Source organism: Micromys minutus (assembly GCF_963924665.1).
Source record: "Micromys minutus genome assembly, chromosome: 7".
NCBI lineage: Eukaryota > Metazoa > Chordata > Mammalia > Rodentia > Muridae > Micromys > Micromys minutus.
This window is the reverse complement of record NC_137976.1, coordinates 1,147,066-1,161,595: the sequence shown is the minus strand read 5'-3', so window position 1 is coordinate 1,161,595 and position 14,530 is coordinate 1,147,066. Positions and strand designations below refer to the sequence as shown.

General features: G+C 41.8%; 1 protein-coding gene across 2 annotated transcripts in view; it reads right to left on the bottom strand.

The window, feature by feature from the left end:
- DSCAM (DS cell adhesion molecule) overlaps positions 1-14,530 on the bottom strand; it is a gene marked incomplete at both ends in the record, with an annotated part of 537,449 nt that overhangs the window by 200,195 nt on the left and 322,724 nt on the right. For both annotated transcript variants that reach the window (XM_080919460.1, XM_080919459.1), the window contains one exon: positions 1,043-1,321. In XM_080919460.1, the coding sequence (XP_080775586.1) occupies positions 1,043-1,321 (279 nt within the window). The remainder of the gene's footprint in view (positions 1-1,042; positions 1,322-14,530) is intronic.

Genomic DNA, 14,530 nt, shown 5'->3' with positions numbered 1-14,530 from the left:
TGCAGACTGAGGAAGGACAGAGGTCCTCTGCTCAAGGAAGTCTGCTATCAATGGTCCTGAAGATAATAATGCACAGAGATGCTGGTGTTTGGGGATTTAAAGGGCGAATGATCAGCATTCATATAAACTTTCCTTTCCTAGTGACCTCCTCAAAGCACAAGAATATTGATCCCTTGAGAATCAATAAATCCCATGCATCTGTACTGGACAAGCTGGCTGGCAAACCACAGCCATGTCACACTTGTAGCCTGAACCACCACGACACTCAGGTGTCTGAAGCAAAGACATGAGGCAAAACCAGCACTCCCACAGAGGACTGAGACCAGTGCTGGTGTATTCCACATACTAGATCATCCTGTTTCAATCATCCATAGGCTCTGTCAGTGATCCTCAATTAAACCACTGAAAAATCTTCCCCAAACCATGATGTGTTTAACACTAAAGGGAAGTGAGGTGCAAAGAGTCTCACATCTAGAAATTCACAGTTCTATAGGAAAAGTTGTAGTGCAGGGCATCAGTAAATGTTATTATTATTTTTAAGATTTTACTTTTCATTACATGGGGGTTGGAGGCCAGGGGAATCTATGAGCACAGGGGCCCTCAGAGGCTTGATCCTTTGGTGCTGGAGTTACAGTTGTGGTTGTGAGCTACTGGACCAGTGCTGGCCACAGAAGTCAGCCTTCGGCAAGCAAGGTACACACTCCTAACTACTGTGTCATCTCTCCAGCCCCACAAGCATTCAACAGCCACCAGTCCAAATGAGCAGATGCGTGACTAAAAGCTTTATTCAATATATATAATATATTATATTTAATAAAGTCACCCCACAGTCTTCCCTTGCATATGTTTCTAGGCAAATATATCTAATTTGTTGGACATATTAGAGATTAGAGAAACAAGTTTGTTTCAGAGTTTAGAGGAACTCGTTCTTAATTTCTACAGCTGTGGTTCTTTTTAAGAGGGGGGGTAGTAAATTTCTGTTCCTGGATTCTTTTCAAGAATCACTGAACACCTCCATGTGGGGATACATCTCTCCACTCACCTCTTACAATCAGCTGACTCTGGTGTTCCACAGCTGCCGCCTCGTTCCGTGCGATGCACGTGTAATTCCCATTGTGCATCAGGGAGAGGTTGGAGATCCTCAGGGAACTGGTGAAGTCAATGTTGTCAATGGTTACCCCAAGGCTTGCTGGGATCGGCCGGCCATCTTTCTGCCAGGTGATGGTGATGGGTAAGTCCCCTGAGACCACCACACACGGGATGAAGACCCGCTGCCCGATGGAGAATCTTGGGAACTCAAAGGGTTGGATGAAAGGTGGAACTAGAAAGAGATGACAGAGCAAAGGCAATAATGAGTGGCTGCTGTTTTACACGTGCCTTTCTTTTTCTTAAACTATTCCTTCAAAAGGCGTGTAGTGATCCATGAATACAGCCCAGGATTATATGAGCTATGAAAGGCTGGCAAAGGGTAACCTTGGCTGAGATTTCCTCAGCACACTGAGTGCAAAGCATGGCTCACTCATCATTCCGAAAATGCAGTTCAATCTAATTCATTCCATACAACTTTAAACGGTGAAACTACTTTTGGTTGGCAACATTTAAGGTGTGCAGCAGTGTGAGAACCGTGAAAGGGCTTTGTGTGTGTCATATGCACTAACATTTTTACACATGGTACACGAGGGACCCTCTTGTTCTCCTCTCAGCTGCCACTGGCACTGTCGGGTACATGGGGCCGTGGGCTCTAGTGTTAGCATTCAGCATGTCCACATGACGTAACGAGTAACAACTGTAAACGCTTCTTAAGCTGTTGGGGTGATCCATGCCCCTTAACTTTGTAAGTTCTGCAAATAGCATTTTAATTTATGAATGGACCCATGACAAGGTACCTGAGTTGTTGGACCATGTTGATAATAGTGCTGTCAGTCTGGCCAACCAGAGACTAAATGGTATAGAGGGTTCTTTCATAATTTAATTCCTCTATAAAGTGCTCCTTATCTTTTTGCCTTAAGAGCATGCTTCCTTGGCTCCTTCTTCAGTGACCCAGGTGACTCTTTACATCACAAACTAGTGAGGAGAGACAAGGGAGCCAAGTTGTAACCCTAGGGGTGGGCAGGTCATTATTGTACTGCTCATGTTGGCATGATGGGTAATTATTCATGACCTCACTGTAGATGGGGAAAATTGTGCCTCCAATGTGTTGCTGTACATCTCGACTTGGAATGAGTTTATATTTTTGGGAGGGTTCCAGCCATTTCCATCTAGCTAAGGTTGGAACACATATTGCTAGTAATGATTGTATTTTTTTTTGCATGTACTATTTTTTTAAAGAGAAAAAACAACATGTTTTAAAATAACATATGAAGCAAACTTGATTTCAATGCTCAAAGCAACTTGTGGTAAAAAAGACATTATGCCAGATGAACTGATAGAAGAGGATCAAACACCAAGCTGATATCCACAGGGTCATCAATCTACTATAGTTATCAGCTTGAGGGAGTTATAAGAGACACAGCTGGGAAGACTAAGCATAGAACCATGTGCTCAATCATTCATTCAATCATTCATTCATTCTCCTAATGAAGTGTCCAAGCAGCACCTGGCATGTGCTTGTCTGCTATTGTATGTGCTGAGCCCAGCAATAATCACAGCAAATGGGCCTCTGCCAAGTGCAGTATTCATGAAGACATAGGCAGCAGCTAGCAACTCAGCAGGGTTGTGGCTACTTGGGGACTTGACATTATCACTGTTGCTACTACATGCTCTCAGAAGCAGCTGCCAAAGAACTCAGGACTGCAAACGCAGCCCGGAACTAGAAGGACCGGTCCTGAGGAGGCTTGAGTTTTATCTTAACCAGAGAAATTAGAAACAAATACTGCACAAAGCCAGTGCCCAAAGTATCACAGCTCTCAATACCGGGTCTTAGCTTTGGCTCTACAAAGAGCAGATCTGACACAAAGGACAGAGTCTCAGGAGGATGTGGAGCAGGACAGATGAAATTTGATGCAGCGCACCAGCAACCAGCTGGGGAGATGGTTCCTTCACATCTTGCTCCAGTTGGTGTAAATGTTTACTACATGTGCAAACAGTATCAACAGTGGCTGGATGTTAGTACTTTGTGAGATAAAGGATTACACTATTCACCCTTGGTTTCTTACACACAGAACCTGGTGATTTTTCATACTTAGACTGACACTGCACCTTACTGCTGGCTTAGTGCTTGCTGTCTGAATAGTAGATCAGTTCTTCAAGGTAAGAGCTTCAGAACTAGGCTGAGTAGTTTCCCACCCAGCCATGCTATGTAAGATCTGCATTTAACCAGTCTATATGGGCCTTTGTTCCACTGTGGATAAAATGACAACCAAAGCTAGAGTCCTTAATCAGTTGGCCCAGTGATTTAATAACCCTAGGCAGCATCTAAATGGGTTTTTAAGCATTTGGTTCAGATCATGTGTCTTTAAAAAAGGAGAGAAGCCAATAATAAAAACACAATAAAAGAATTAAATTTCCCTATGGGTTTTCATAGAAAGAAATTGTGTGTGTGTGTGTGTGTGTGTGTGTGTGTGTGTGTGTGTATGTGTGTGTGTGTGTGTGTGTTTGCACACGCACACATGCACATGTATGAGAGCAACTGTGCACATTGACTGTAGAGCAATCTAGGCTGTTGTCCCTTAGAAGCATCTTATCATTTTTGAGAGAGCCCCCCCACTTGGTCTAGAATTCACCAAATATATCAGGCTGGCTGGCTAGAGATCTCCAGGGACCTACTTATCCCCAACTCCCCAGTGTTGTGATTAGTAATGTGAATTTCTGTACCTGGTCTATTTCATGTGTATATTGGGATTGAACTCATGCCCCTGTGCTTGCCTTGCAAGATAGGCACTTTACTTACTAACACATCTCCCCATCCCAAGGAAGGGATTTTTATATAACTATTTAATGATGAAACAGGTTTAGAACACAAGCTGTCAATAATTGAGAGAGTTCTAAGTCAGAAGAATGATATGTGCATGCTATTTCCTAACAGTAGAGAGTGGAGATTGCTAGAGTTTCCTGGCTGCCTGGCTTCTCCAGGTTCAGGAGTGCAGCCCCTTTCTCAAGGGAATAAGATGGAGAACAGTGAACCAAGATACCCAACATCCCCCTCTGCTCACCCCCACTCCAACACAGAATGCTTTCCAAAAATCTACAATACTTTTATCAACACTCAAGGTTACAAGGGGCACCAAGACAGTTTTGTAAGTAATGGCAGACGTGGCCTTGAAGCCACACTGCTGAAGAGGTTTGCATTCAACTCACTGAGAAGCCACTCTTGATGAGATTCAGGCCCTAGCACCCATGTACTGGCTTGAAACTATCCAAAACTCCTGTTGAAGACATCATGGTCATGTTTGCATCTGACACTGTGCTGGTCACCTGACGCATTAGAATGGGCCTCCTCTTAAAAGCAGATTAAATGCCTGGACCAATTAACTTTCTTCTGACCTCCACAGTCACCTGGCACAGATGTGGTACACACACAGAAATGAAGGAATACACATCTACACAAAATAAAATAAATAATGATTAAAAAAAGAAACCTGAACACCAGTGCCAACAACTGTGCCACTCAGAAGATAAGCCTCTGCCATGAGCATCTTTAAACCACCATGGTATTCTTGGCTACCATTATTTACAATTTGATCTAGCTAGATGCTAGGGTCTGAGGCATCCTGACAAAGACTTAGTGAAAAGTGAGGTGCTAAAGACAGGGGAAAAGTCAGGAGTAGATATGAGCACATAATATGTCTGGCATTGGGGAGCACTGTAGTGGAGCACTGTACTGGAACATGCTGTCACCACAGTTAGTTTTTCTATTACTAATGTAAAAAAATCATACAATATGGTTGGGACTGCATTAGAAGTCATGGTTAGTATATTTTAGAAGGTTAAGAACTCCTATTTAAAATCTGAATGTATTTGTAGAAGACGAACATGTCCAGAATAGTTAACCTCCAAAGTTATATGATTAAATAAGCAACAAGACGAGGAGATGTCCTTCTCCAGATGGTTTCTTGGTCATGTTTGCATCTGATATTTTGCTGATCACTTGCCACATTAGAATGGGCCTCCTTTTTAAAACAGACTAAATGTCTGGGCCAATTAACTACCTACATCACTGGTGTGACCTCTTGCTTCAGTTAGAGCTACATGCTGGAGGACAAAATGTTGACATTCTCTCTGAGGCCCAAAGCAGAGGCATAAGACTCAGGTGTCCCTTGTAACTTAACCAAGTAATAATAGTGGTAATAATAAATAATGTCACACCTCCTTTCACGTTCTAAAATGATGAACCACACAATCAGACTACTCTGATCATTCAACTCATTCAGAATGTGCCTCTCAAAAAATTTAAGAGGCAAAGCTCCCAGACCCAGCTGACAGGAAGAACTGTCAATACTGCAGGAGTGGGGATTCTGAGTGTGATATACACTGGGTCTTGACATAACCTTTCGGCAAGAAGTATGTGAATAACTGCTGAATGTCACCCATTGCCAGGTTTGTGTGGTCAGGATGGGGCCTTTCTCTACGGGGCTGAGAGCCTTCCACTACCGCAGATGCCAGGTTCCACTCTTCTTCCTTCCAAACTTGCACCAGGAACATTAAACCAGGTTGATCCATTTCTACATTTTACCCCCAATAATTAAGACTATATTCCATTTAGAAAGGAGCCAGGGACATTGATGGAGGATCATGTGTTGACAGTGGTGAGGAGAGTAGGTGTGCTCACCCTTCTGAACAAGTGTGGAGCCAGACATTGTTGTTGGGATGCCTTTGTTCAATGGCTTCTCTATATCAACTTTGAGACAGGAACTCTCAGTAAACCTAGGACTTACCATTTTGGCTAGAGTGACTGGCCACAGAGCCCTAAGACCCACCTGTCTCCCTCACCCCAAACACAGGGCTACAGGTGTTGGTCTCCACACCCATCATTTTGTGGTTCTGAGCACATGAAGACTTTTGCCTTTTATATCTTCCAGGATAAAGAAATGAACATCTCTCTTCTCAGCCCTCTTTCTTCCTATTCCCTTCCTCTGCTTTCCATACCTTATTTTTTTCTCCTCAAAATATTTTCTTCATTCTCTGTGTGTGCAGCATATGTGTGTGGCATATATGTGTGTTTATTTCTGTGTGTACATGTGTTTGTGTGTGTGTGCATATATTTCTATGTGTGCATATGTTTTTGTGTGTATGCATGTGTTTCTGTGTGTGCATATGTTTTTGTGTATAGACATGTATTCCTGTGTGTGCATATGTTTTTGTGTGTGTGCATGTATTTCTGTATGTGCATATGTTTGTGTGTATACATGTGATTGTGTGTGTGCACATATGTGTGTTGGTAGAAGAACATGTGTGTCAAGAAGTGTCTTCTTAAATTACTCTCTAGTTTGTTTGAGACAGGGTATATCACTAAACCCAGAGCTTACCAACTCATCCAGACTGGCTGGTTACCAAGACCCAGGGGTCTTTCTTTCTCTGCTTCCTCAGTTCTGGGATTACTGCTGTGACAAGTTCTGAGGGCCTGGACTCAGTTCTTCTATTGTGTAGTAACTGCTTTGTCAGCTGTGCTATTTCCTTAGTACCCTACCCTGTCCTTTGACATCATCTCCTTTTGGGAGAACTACATCGTCCAAAATCACCTCCAATTCAAATTCTGTACAGCATAAGGAGAAACTCTCCCTGTACAGCTTATCAGAGTCTCAATGACACGCTGCCTGAAAGGCCATGTCCTCATGAGACCTGGTCAGGGACTGTCCAGACATCTCACTGGCCACTGGCCATGCTCATGCCAACTGTAGCTACTGAATGAACAGCATGGGGCTACTGACCTGATGGGCTTGCGGCCAAGTACACCAGCCCCCGGCTGTTCACAGAGAAGCTTGTCCTGCTTTAAATCTACCCATAGAATCCGACTCATTAGGACACGGCACATAGGGTACATCTGAGCCTTCTACTCACTACAGGAGCCTGTGGTTCAAAAGCTACTGCAGAGCACATCCTATTGGTGCTCATGTGGTTTTTGTGGTTTGTGTAGAATCACCCAGAAAGAAAGGAATTATGACAATTTTCTCTCTTTTAAATTTCCTACTTGTTTGTGGAATAAGTGTCTTACATGTTTTTGATTGTGTAATGATTTTTGGAAGAAAATTATTAGGGATGGTGGCAAACATGGGTTTATACTTTGAGTTGTGAACCACTCTGATGTCCTTAAGAATGACTTAAAATAGAGAATGGAGTTCATATGTCTGAGATGTTGTAGTCAGGACATAAATAGGAACATATACATAGGGCATTTATTTAACTTTTGGTTCTTCCCAGCTGTGAGGGAAATGATGCCAACACACGGCCTTGCTCAAGTTGCTAAGGCATTCATGCCATCTCTAACTTTCTACATGGGATTCACTCCCCTGACCTCTGGCCAGCAGCCAGAGTGGGTTCACAGTGAATTAGATCATGGTTGGGGTCCACTATTCTCCTGTGGCAAGGGCACCAAGCCAGCATTTAGGATGTGAGATGCAAACAAAAAGAAGTGTGTTGCAGCCAGAAGAACTCAGACTGAAGCACATGACAGAAGCTTGGCCCTGTGTCCCGCCTCCCACTCCGAGTTGCCCTTGGGCTTCACGGTGAACTTATATTAAATGACACTCAGATGTTGACCTAGAAAAAGCAAAGACAGTGAGAGCCGGCAGGGCATCCCGAAGTTCTGCTTGCTGTGGGGATGGCTGGGGAGGGCTGGGGAAAGAGGAGACACAGCTCCTGGAGCATAGTAGTGAAGCCCCTCGAGGGTTGAGTTGTAGGCTTTTCTTAACATGTCTTGGCACACATCTAACAGTTCAAAGTATATAGAGTATATGATTTTAATAATCCCTGCTTTCCTTAGAGGTAGGCATGACTCAACTAAGTAGGATTTGGGGGTGTGTTTAGAGAAATTTGGGGGTGTATTTAAATCATGTTTCTCACATGAAAAAACCTTATTCAAGTGAGAAACATTTCTCTGAAAGCTAACTTCTCAGAGAATCAGCCTACAAGAGGATGTAGTATGTAAAAGTGAACATATATGTTCATTAGTAACCACCCAGATGGGTTTGTAATGCTGCCTGTGGGTGCTAAATCTTTCCACTTTTGTTGCTTTTACTTGTTTTTGGACTATGGCTGAAGAACAATTAGCAAGTGGGTGAGCTCTCATTCAATGTGACCTTTCTGTACCTGAATAAACAATATTTTGTTAGCTTTTTCTGGAAAAGAAAAGATGCTGGGGAGGAGAACACAATTTTGAAGTTTTTGAGATTGTTTCTCATTACTTTAGAGGGAAAAAAAAAAACACGTGCACTCTGTTGGTTTGTTTGTTTTTACAGCTACTCTTGGTTTAGTTAGAACTGGAATACCACCTTTATCTGTACCATTTGAAATGAACATGATGGTGTTTTCTTTCCCCCAATGCCATGGGGTCCAGTGGGTTCCCTTACCATTGTGAAGATGCAGGTTTGCGCAGGTAAATCAGAACAATGATGCTGTCGCAGAGGAGGGCTAGGTTTCCTCCTCACCCATGGTGACTCTGCTCAATTCACTATACACATTCTCATGGTCTGAGAAGATGACATTTTTAAACTGGTTTGAAATGTTGTACATTTCAATGTAATCTGGTTTTACAAAAAAAAAAAAAAAAAAAAAAAAAAAGCCCACCACAACAAAAATAACCAAAACCAAACAACTACTCCCCCGAATTCCCCCGCCCACAAAATCCTGTGTGAGTGTGAGTAAAGGCACTGAACTTTGTTTAAAGTAAATATTTCCTACATTTAAACATGTGTGTGTGGGTGTGTGTGGTGTGGTGTGGTATGTGTGGGGGGGGTGTGATAGAGAGGGGGAGGGAGGGAGAAAGAGAGAGAAAGGAGGGGGAGAAAGAGAGAGAAGGGGGAAGAGAGAGAGAGGGAGTGACCCATGTTACTGGAATTGTAAAAGACAGGTTAAAAGAAGAAAAGAGAGGGGCTTTGTGCACACAGATGGCAACAGTGTGCCCTCCCCAAAGTTGACAAAACCTAACAAAAATCCCAGTGGGTAGCACTGTCAGGAACTCTGTTCATGAGTCTCAAGCCATGGCTCCACAGCTGGCTATGCCTTTCAACAAAGAGGCTTGATCTTCATGATGGGGGTGGCCCTTCCCTATTGATTCAAGGCGGGCGTCAGTCAAGGCCCAGGGGGCTGTATTTTCTTCAACGTCCTCACAAGGGAAAGAGCTGCTGAGCTCTGCAAAACACAGCACAGTGATAAACATGACATCTCAGGAACATGTCAGCTCCCTGATTCATATACAGATTTGGTTGATTTTGATAGACAAGGAGAAGAGCTGCCACTAGTGGCTTCCTACATGGGGACATTGGGTCTGGGAGAAGGGGATGTAGTACCCAGCAGAGGGAAGCATTACTGATGTCCACAGCCACATAGAAAGAGAGAGAGTACTTGGAGTGCAATGAGCCAACAGGAAGACCCTGCAGGCAAAGCCTAGAAACCCCAGGGTGCAACAGAAGCATCATGGAAGGCTGAACATCACCAACACCAACTTCATTAGCATCCCAAAGACTCTACTATGATATCTTAGTGTACGCACATAAGTACATATTAGATACAGTTCTTACATATATTGGCACATGAGTACAATGTACACATCCATAGTGGTATATTTAACCACATGTGTTTTATTAACACATTAATATATATTCATATTTAAAATTAAAACAATATAAATATTACTAGCCCATATGTGTATATAACCCACACTGAACATAGATTTAGATAATTATTTATATTTTGTACTAATTCTATGTATATACTATATAATTTTGAATCATTAAAAGTTTTCATTTTGATTTAAAATACCATTACTATGGTCTAGAGAGGTGGCTCAGTGGCTAAAAGTACTTATTTCTCTTGCAAAGAACTTTAGTTCAGGTCTTATTACCTATGCAAGATGGTTCAAAATTGCCCATAACTCCAGCTCCAGGGGGATTATGGAAGCCTCAGCCTTAGCTGTTACTCATACTCAAATGCGCACACACACACACACACACACACACACACAGAGAGAGAGAGGGGGGGGCATGGACACATGTGCACACACACACACATACAATTAAGAGTAAAATAAATCTTAAAAAAAAACAACAAATAATATATCCTCACCTGAACATGATGGTCAGTACTATCTGAATTTTTTATGGCATGTATATGAACAAATGAGCATAGGCATGTGTGTACACATGTATGTGTACATATTTGCAGAAATTAATTATGACTTCTACCAGGGCAACATAGTTTTATTTGTTTAATGTCTTTCTTTCTCATTACTAACTGTTCTTTAAAGGTTCTTATGTTCAGCAAGCATACCACGTATTGGAACACATTTCTCCTACATCAAAAATTTCCCATTAAGTTTGAAGACCTGTGTGTTCTGACACCATAGTGTACATAGCACATAGTGTATAGACGCCATGAGTGTACATACATGATAGTATATGTATCCTTTGTCTATCTAAGGGAAAAGTACTTGGAGACTATTTTAATGAAACATTTAGTATGTGTTCTCTTGGAAGACACCTGCTTTCTCTCCTAGATAAAGGAGTAGAGTCGCCAGTAAAGCTGCCTTTAGGAGGAAGCCATGGAAAGGGAGGCATGTGAGCTGCACTCTGAACTTGGCTCCAACAACCTACACTGACCAGAACAGTCTGTGCTGGTGCTCTGAGCAGACCTCCACAGGAGCTGAGGAATTGCAGCGGGTTACTCAAACACACTGGAAGAAGCCTTTCCCTGTGGAGTTAGAGAAAGAGATCTTGACAATCCCATCAGTCTTCTTAGACCACTAATTTAAAGGCAAAAATAAATCCCCATCTTGTGACACTAAACTACTACAGGTCACACAATGAATTTGCAACCTGGATGTTGCTGTCCTTCAGTGTTTCTTCTCCATTGCTTATAAAAGAAACTATATATTCCCTAAGTAGATGTTGGAAAATCAATAGAAACACTTAACAGATATTACTTTTTGGTTACACACAAATGACCTCTGCAAACAGGAATGAAGGTGTAAAATAACATGGAAATGCTGGGATGTCTGTAAAAGATACTATGCGTCTCTCTAGAATAGAGAGAGAGAGAGAGAGAGAGAGAGAGAGAAAGAGAGAGAGAGAGAGAGAGAGAGAGAGAGAGAGAGAGAGAGAGAGAGAGAGAGAGAGCAGAAGGTGGCAGTCATTGAGAGAAGAGTTTCAGGCCAACAGAGCTGAGTATGGACATTTGCAGCAGTTAATGGCGTTCAGGGTGGGACAGTAAATAAGCAATTGTCACAGATCCAGAGGACCACCTGCCAAAGGTATTTCTGTGGGCTCAGGAGGTCGTGAAGAATGTCACCATTAGAAAGTGATGTCCCAGTTGCTCACCAAGAGATGGAAGGGTGAAGATCTACTCTCAGTACTAGTTTGCTTTTAAAATAGTCTTGTTGTGCAGCCCAGGCTGACCTCAGCCTCTGTATCTTAATGCTCCTGTCTCCTAAGTGTTGCAGTGATAAGAATTCACCACCATAACCAGGCTCATTACTGTGGGTGGTAGAAGTGAGTTGTGCATGTGTATGTGTGTGTATGTGTGTGGTGTGTGTGTGGTATATGTGAATATGTCTGTGCATGAAGAGGCCAGAACATGTCAAGTATCTATCATTTTCTATCTTATTCCCTTAAGGCAATGTCTATCAGCAAACATAGAACAACATGGACAGTCAGCAAGTTCCAGTGATCCTCCTGCTTCTACCCTACAATGCTAGGGCTACATTACTGGTGTGTGCATCCATGGCCGGTTGCTTACACGGGTGCCAGGGATTCAAACTCAGGTCCTCATGTAGTATGATGCAGTAGATGTGATTATGTGTTGGTCTATTCACTAATTATGTCTCCACTTTAATTTTATTTTATCTCAGATTAGGTCCAAGTTTTCACCCAGTCTCGTCACTGTTGTTTTGAAACAGGGTCTCACTTTATAAGCCAGGCTGCCCTTTGACTCAAACCCCAAATTCCTGCCTCAGCCTCCCTCATGCCAGGACTTCAGGTTCTACGTTTTGAGTGACTATGAAAAGACCCACCATGGGTAGTGCTGGAGTCGACAGACTTGACTATACTCCTTTCCTTTCTTCTGATTCTCTGATTTTGTTTCAACTCCATGGCAGAGTCACTGTGAGAGCATTAATTAAGATGACACATAGGAAAGTGTTTAGTAAACTATGAAGCTTTATATCAATATAAATAGAAGGTGACTTTTTTTCAATCTAGCAGGCAATTAACTTTCTTGGCATTGTTGGTCTACAGCAATTAGAACTCTCAGTCGGGCAGTCAAGTCCAGGAAGGCACTGACTCGGGGGAAAAAACTGCTTTGAGATGTGCTACATATAAAATAAGGGTCCCAATATTTCCTTCTGCCCATTCAGCAGAAACCAGCAGAAACCAATACTAAGTATTGAACATATTTCAAAACTAGTTAGCTTTAGCCATGATCAGAAATTGATAGGTTATTTTAATCAGTTGCTGAGGGTTTTTTTCTCCCAAATGACCAGACACCTGTGACAGAATAAATCTCAAGGGTCATAACGATTATTTTAAAATAATAATATGAAAAGATTCTTTCCCCCATAGCCTCTAAATACACATGCATACATATATATATGTACATGCACATGTACACATGAATATAGCATGCATGTGCACAACTACATATATAGCTAGATAGTCAATGCCTTGGATGAGTATACTGGAAATGAGATAAAAATGGTTTGCTTTTATCATTTGCAGCAAAATTATAGGAATTGAGTGGGTCAAACCCTATTTCTCAAGGAAATTGATGTGTGTCTGTATATATGTGTGTTTGTGTATGTCTCTGTGTGTTTGTGTGTTTTTGTGTGTATGTATTTCTGTCTGTGTGCCTTCGTATGTTTGTATGTCTTTATATGTACGTATGTGTCTGTGTGTCTGTACGTGTTTGTATGTATGGCTAAGTATATGTCTATATTTCTGTGTGTTTGTGTGTCTATGTGTGCAGATATATATATATGTCTGGGTTCATGTGTGTGCAGGGGTGTATGTGTATGTGCATGTGCATGCAATATATAATATAAATATAATAACCTTGGTTATCTTCCCTCAGATGTTATCCAGTGTTTTGTTTTGTGAAAGGGTAGCTCATTACTCTAGATCTAGACAAGCAGGCTAGGATAAATGGTCAGTGAGTACCAGGTATCATCCTGTCTTCTCTCCCCTATTAAAAGATAACAGCATCTGCTACATACCTGATTGCTTTTATTAGTTCTCTGAGAATTTGTACAATGTGTTTTTAATGTATTCACTCACTCCCCCAACTCCTGCTGAGCCACCACTAGTCCCTAAGCACCCAAAACTGTCTTCTCACTTTAAAAGCATCCCCATGGAGTCCGATTTCTGTTATCCACATATTCATGGATGTGTGGTCTTCCTCTGGAGCATGGTAAACTCACCAGAGACTACAATCTTAAATTAGCAAACTGATTCTCTCTCGCCCAGAAGCTATCAATTGCCAATAGTTCCTCAGCTAAGGATGAGACTTTGTAACCCACTTCCCACTCCATGCTGACATTTGGTCTAACCTGAGCTTACTGTTGGTCTAACCTCAACAGTAGTGAACCCTTGGCAAAAGTCCACTGATGTAAGAGAGGCACTGACATCACAGGACAGCTTATTTTAAAGTTTGGGTTTTGAGGGTCTAAATGCGAATGCTGTGCTTGCAAAGGAAGCCATCTCCCCAGCCCAGGGCAGAAGTTTATGAAGCTACATAGTTACTCTTCTGAAATGATTCAGAAAAGCTCTGACCATGCGCTCATGCGCATAATAACAGGGCTGATTTAGACAAATGTGACAGCAAGGCTATCTTCATCAAAGCAAACACTCCTTTTGATCAACTCAACTGACTCTTCAGCTTTCTAACTCTAAAATCTCATAGCTGAAGGTAGTAAAGGCAGTTAATTTTAAATATGTCTTCACAGACAACAATCTCACTTAATTTGCACATTACTTTTCACAGTGTTTTAAATCCAAATAGGAAGAAGTTGATTTGGTTGGGCTCTCCCAGATCCAGAGTAAAAGCTAAAATTGTGAATGATATATAACTGTTACCTAGATGAGCAACTAAAACAAGAAATGCCACATTTACCTTCAACAATGAAGGCTACAAACATCTTGCTAGGGTATATACTTTTGAATAAAGAAAAACAACAAAAAAACCAACAAATAAACCAAGCAGAGAAAGCTCTTAGATATATTATCACTGTCCAGAAGTTTCTTTTTTGTGTCAATTTCTACATTGGCATACACAAGGTTGCCCTAGTCACCTAGACTTCCATTTTGTATTTCAGCCTCTAACATCCTATGTGTCGACTAGGTATATCCACACCTTTAAACAATGCAGTACAACACCATCATCCTCACAT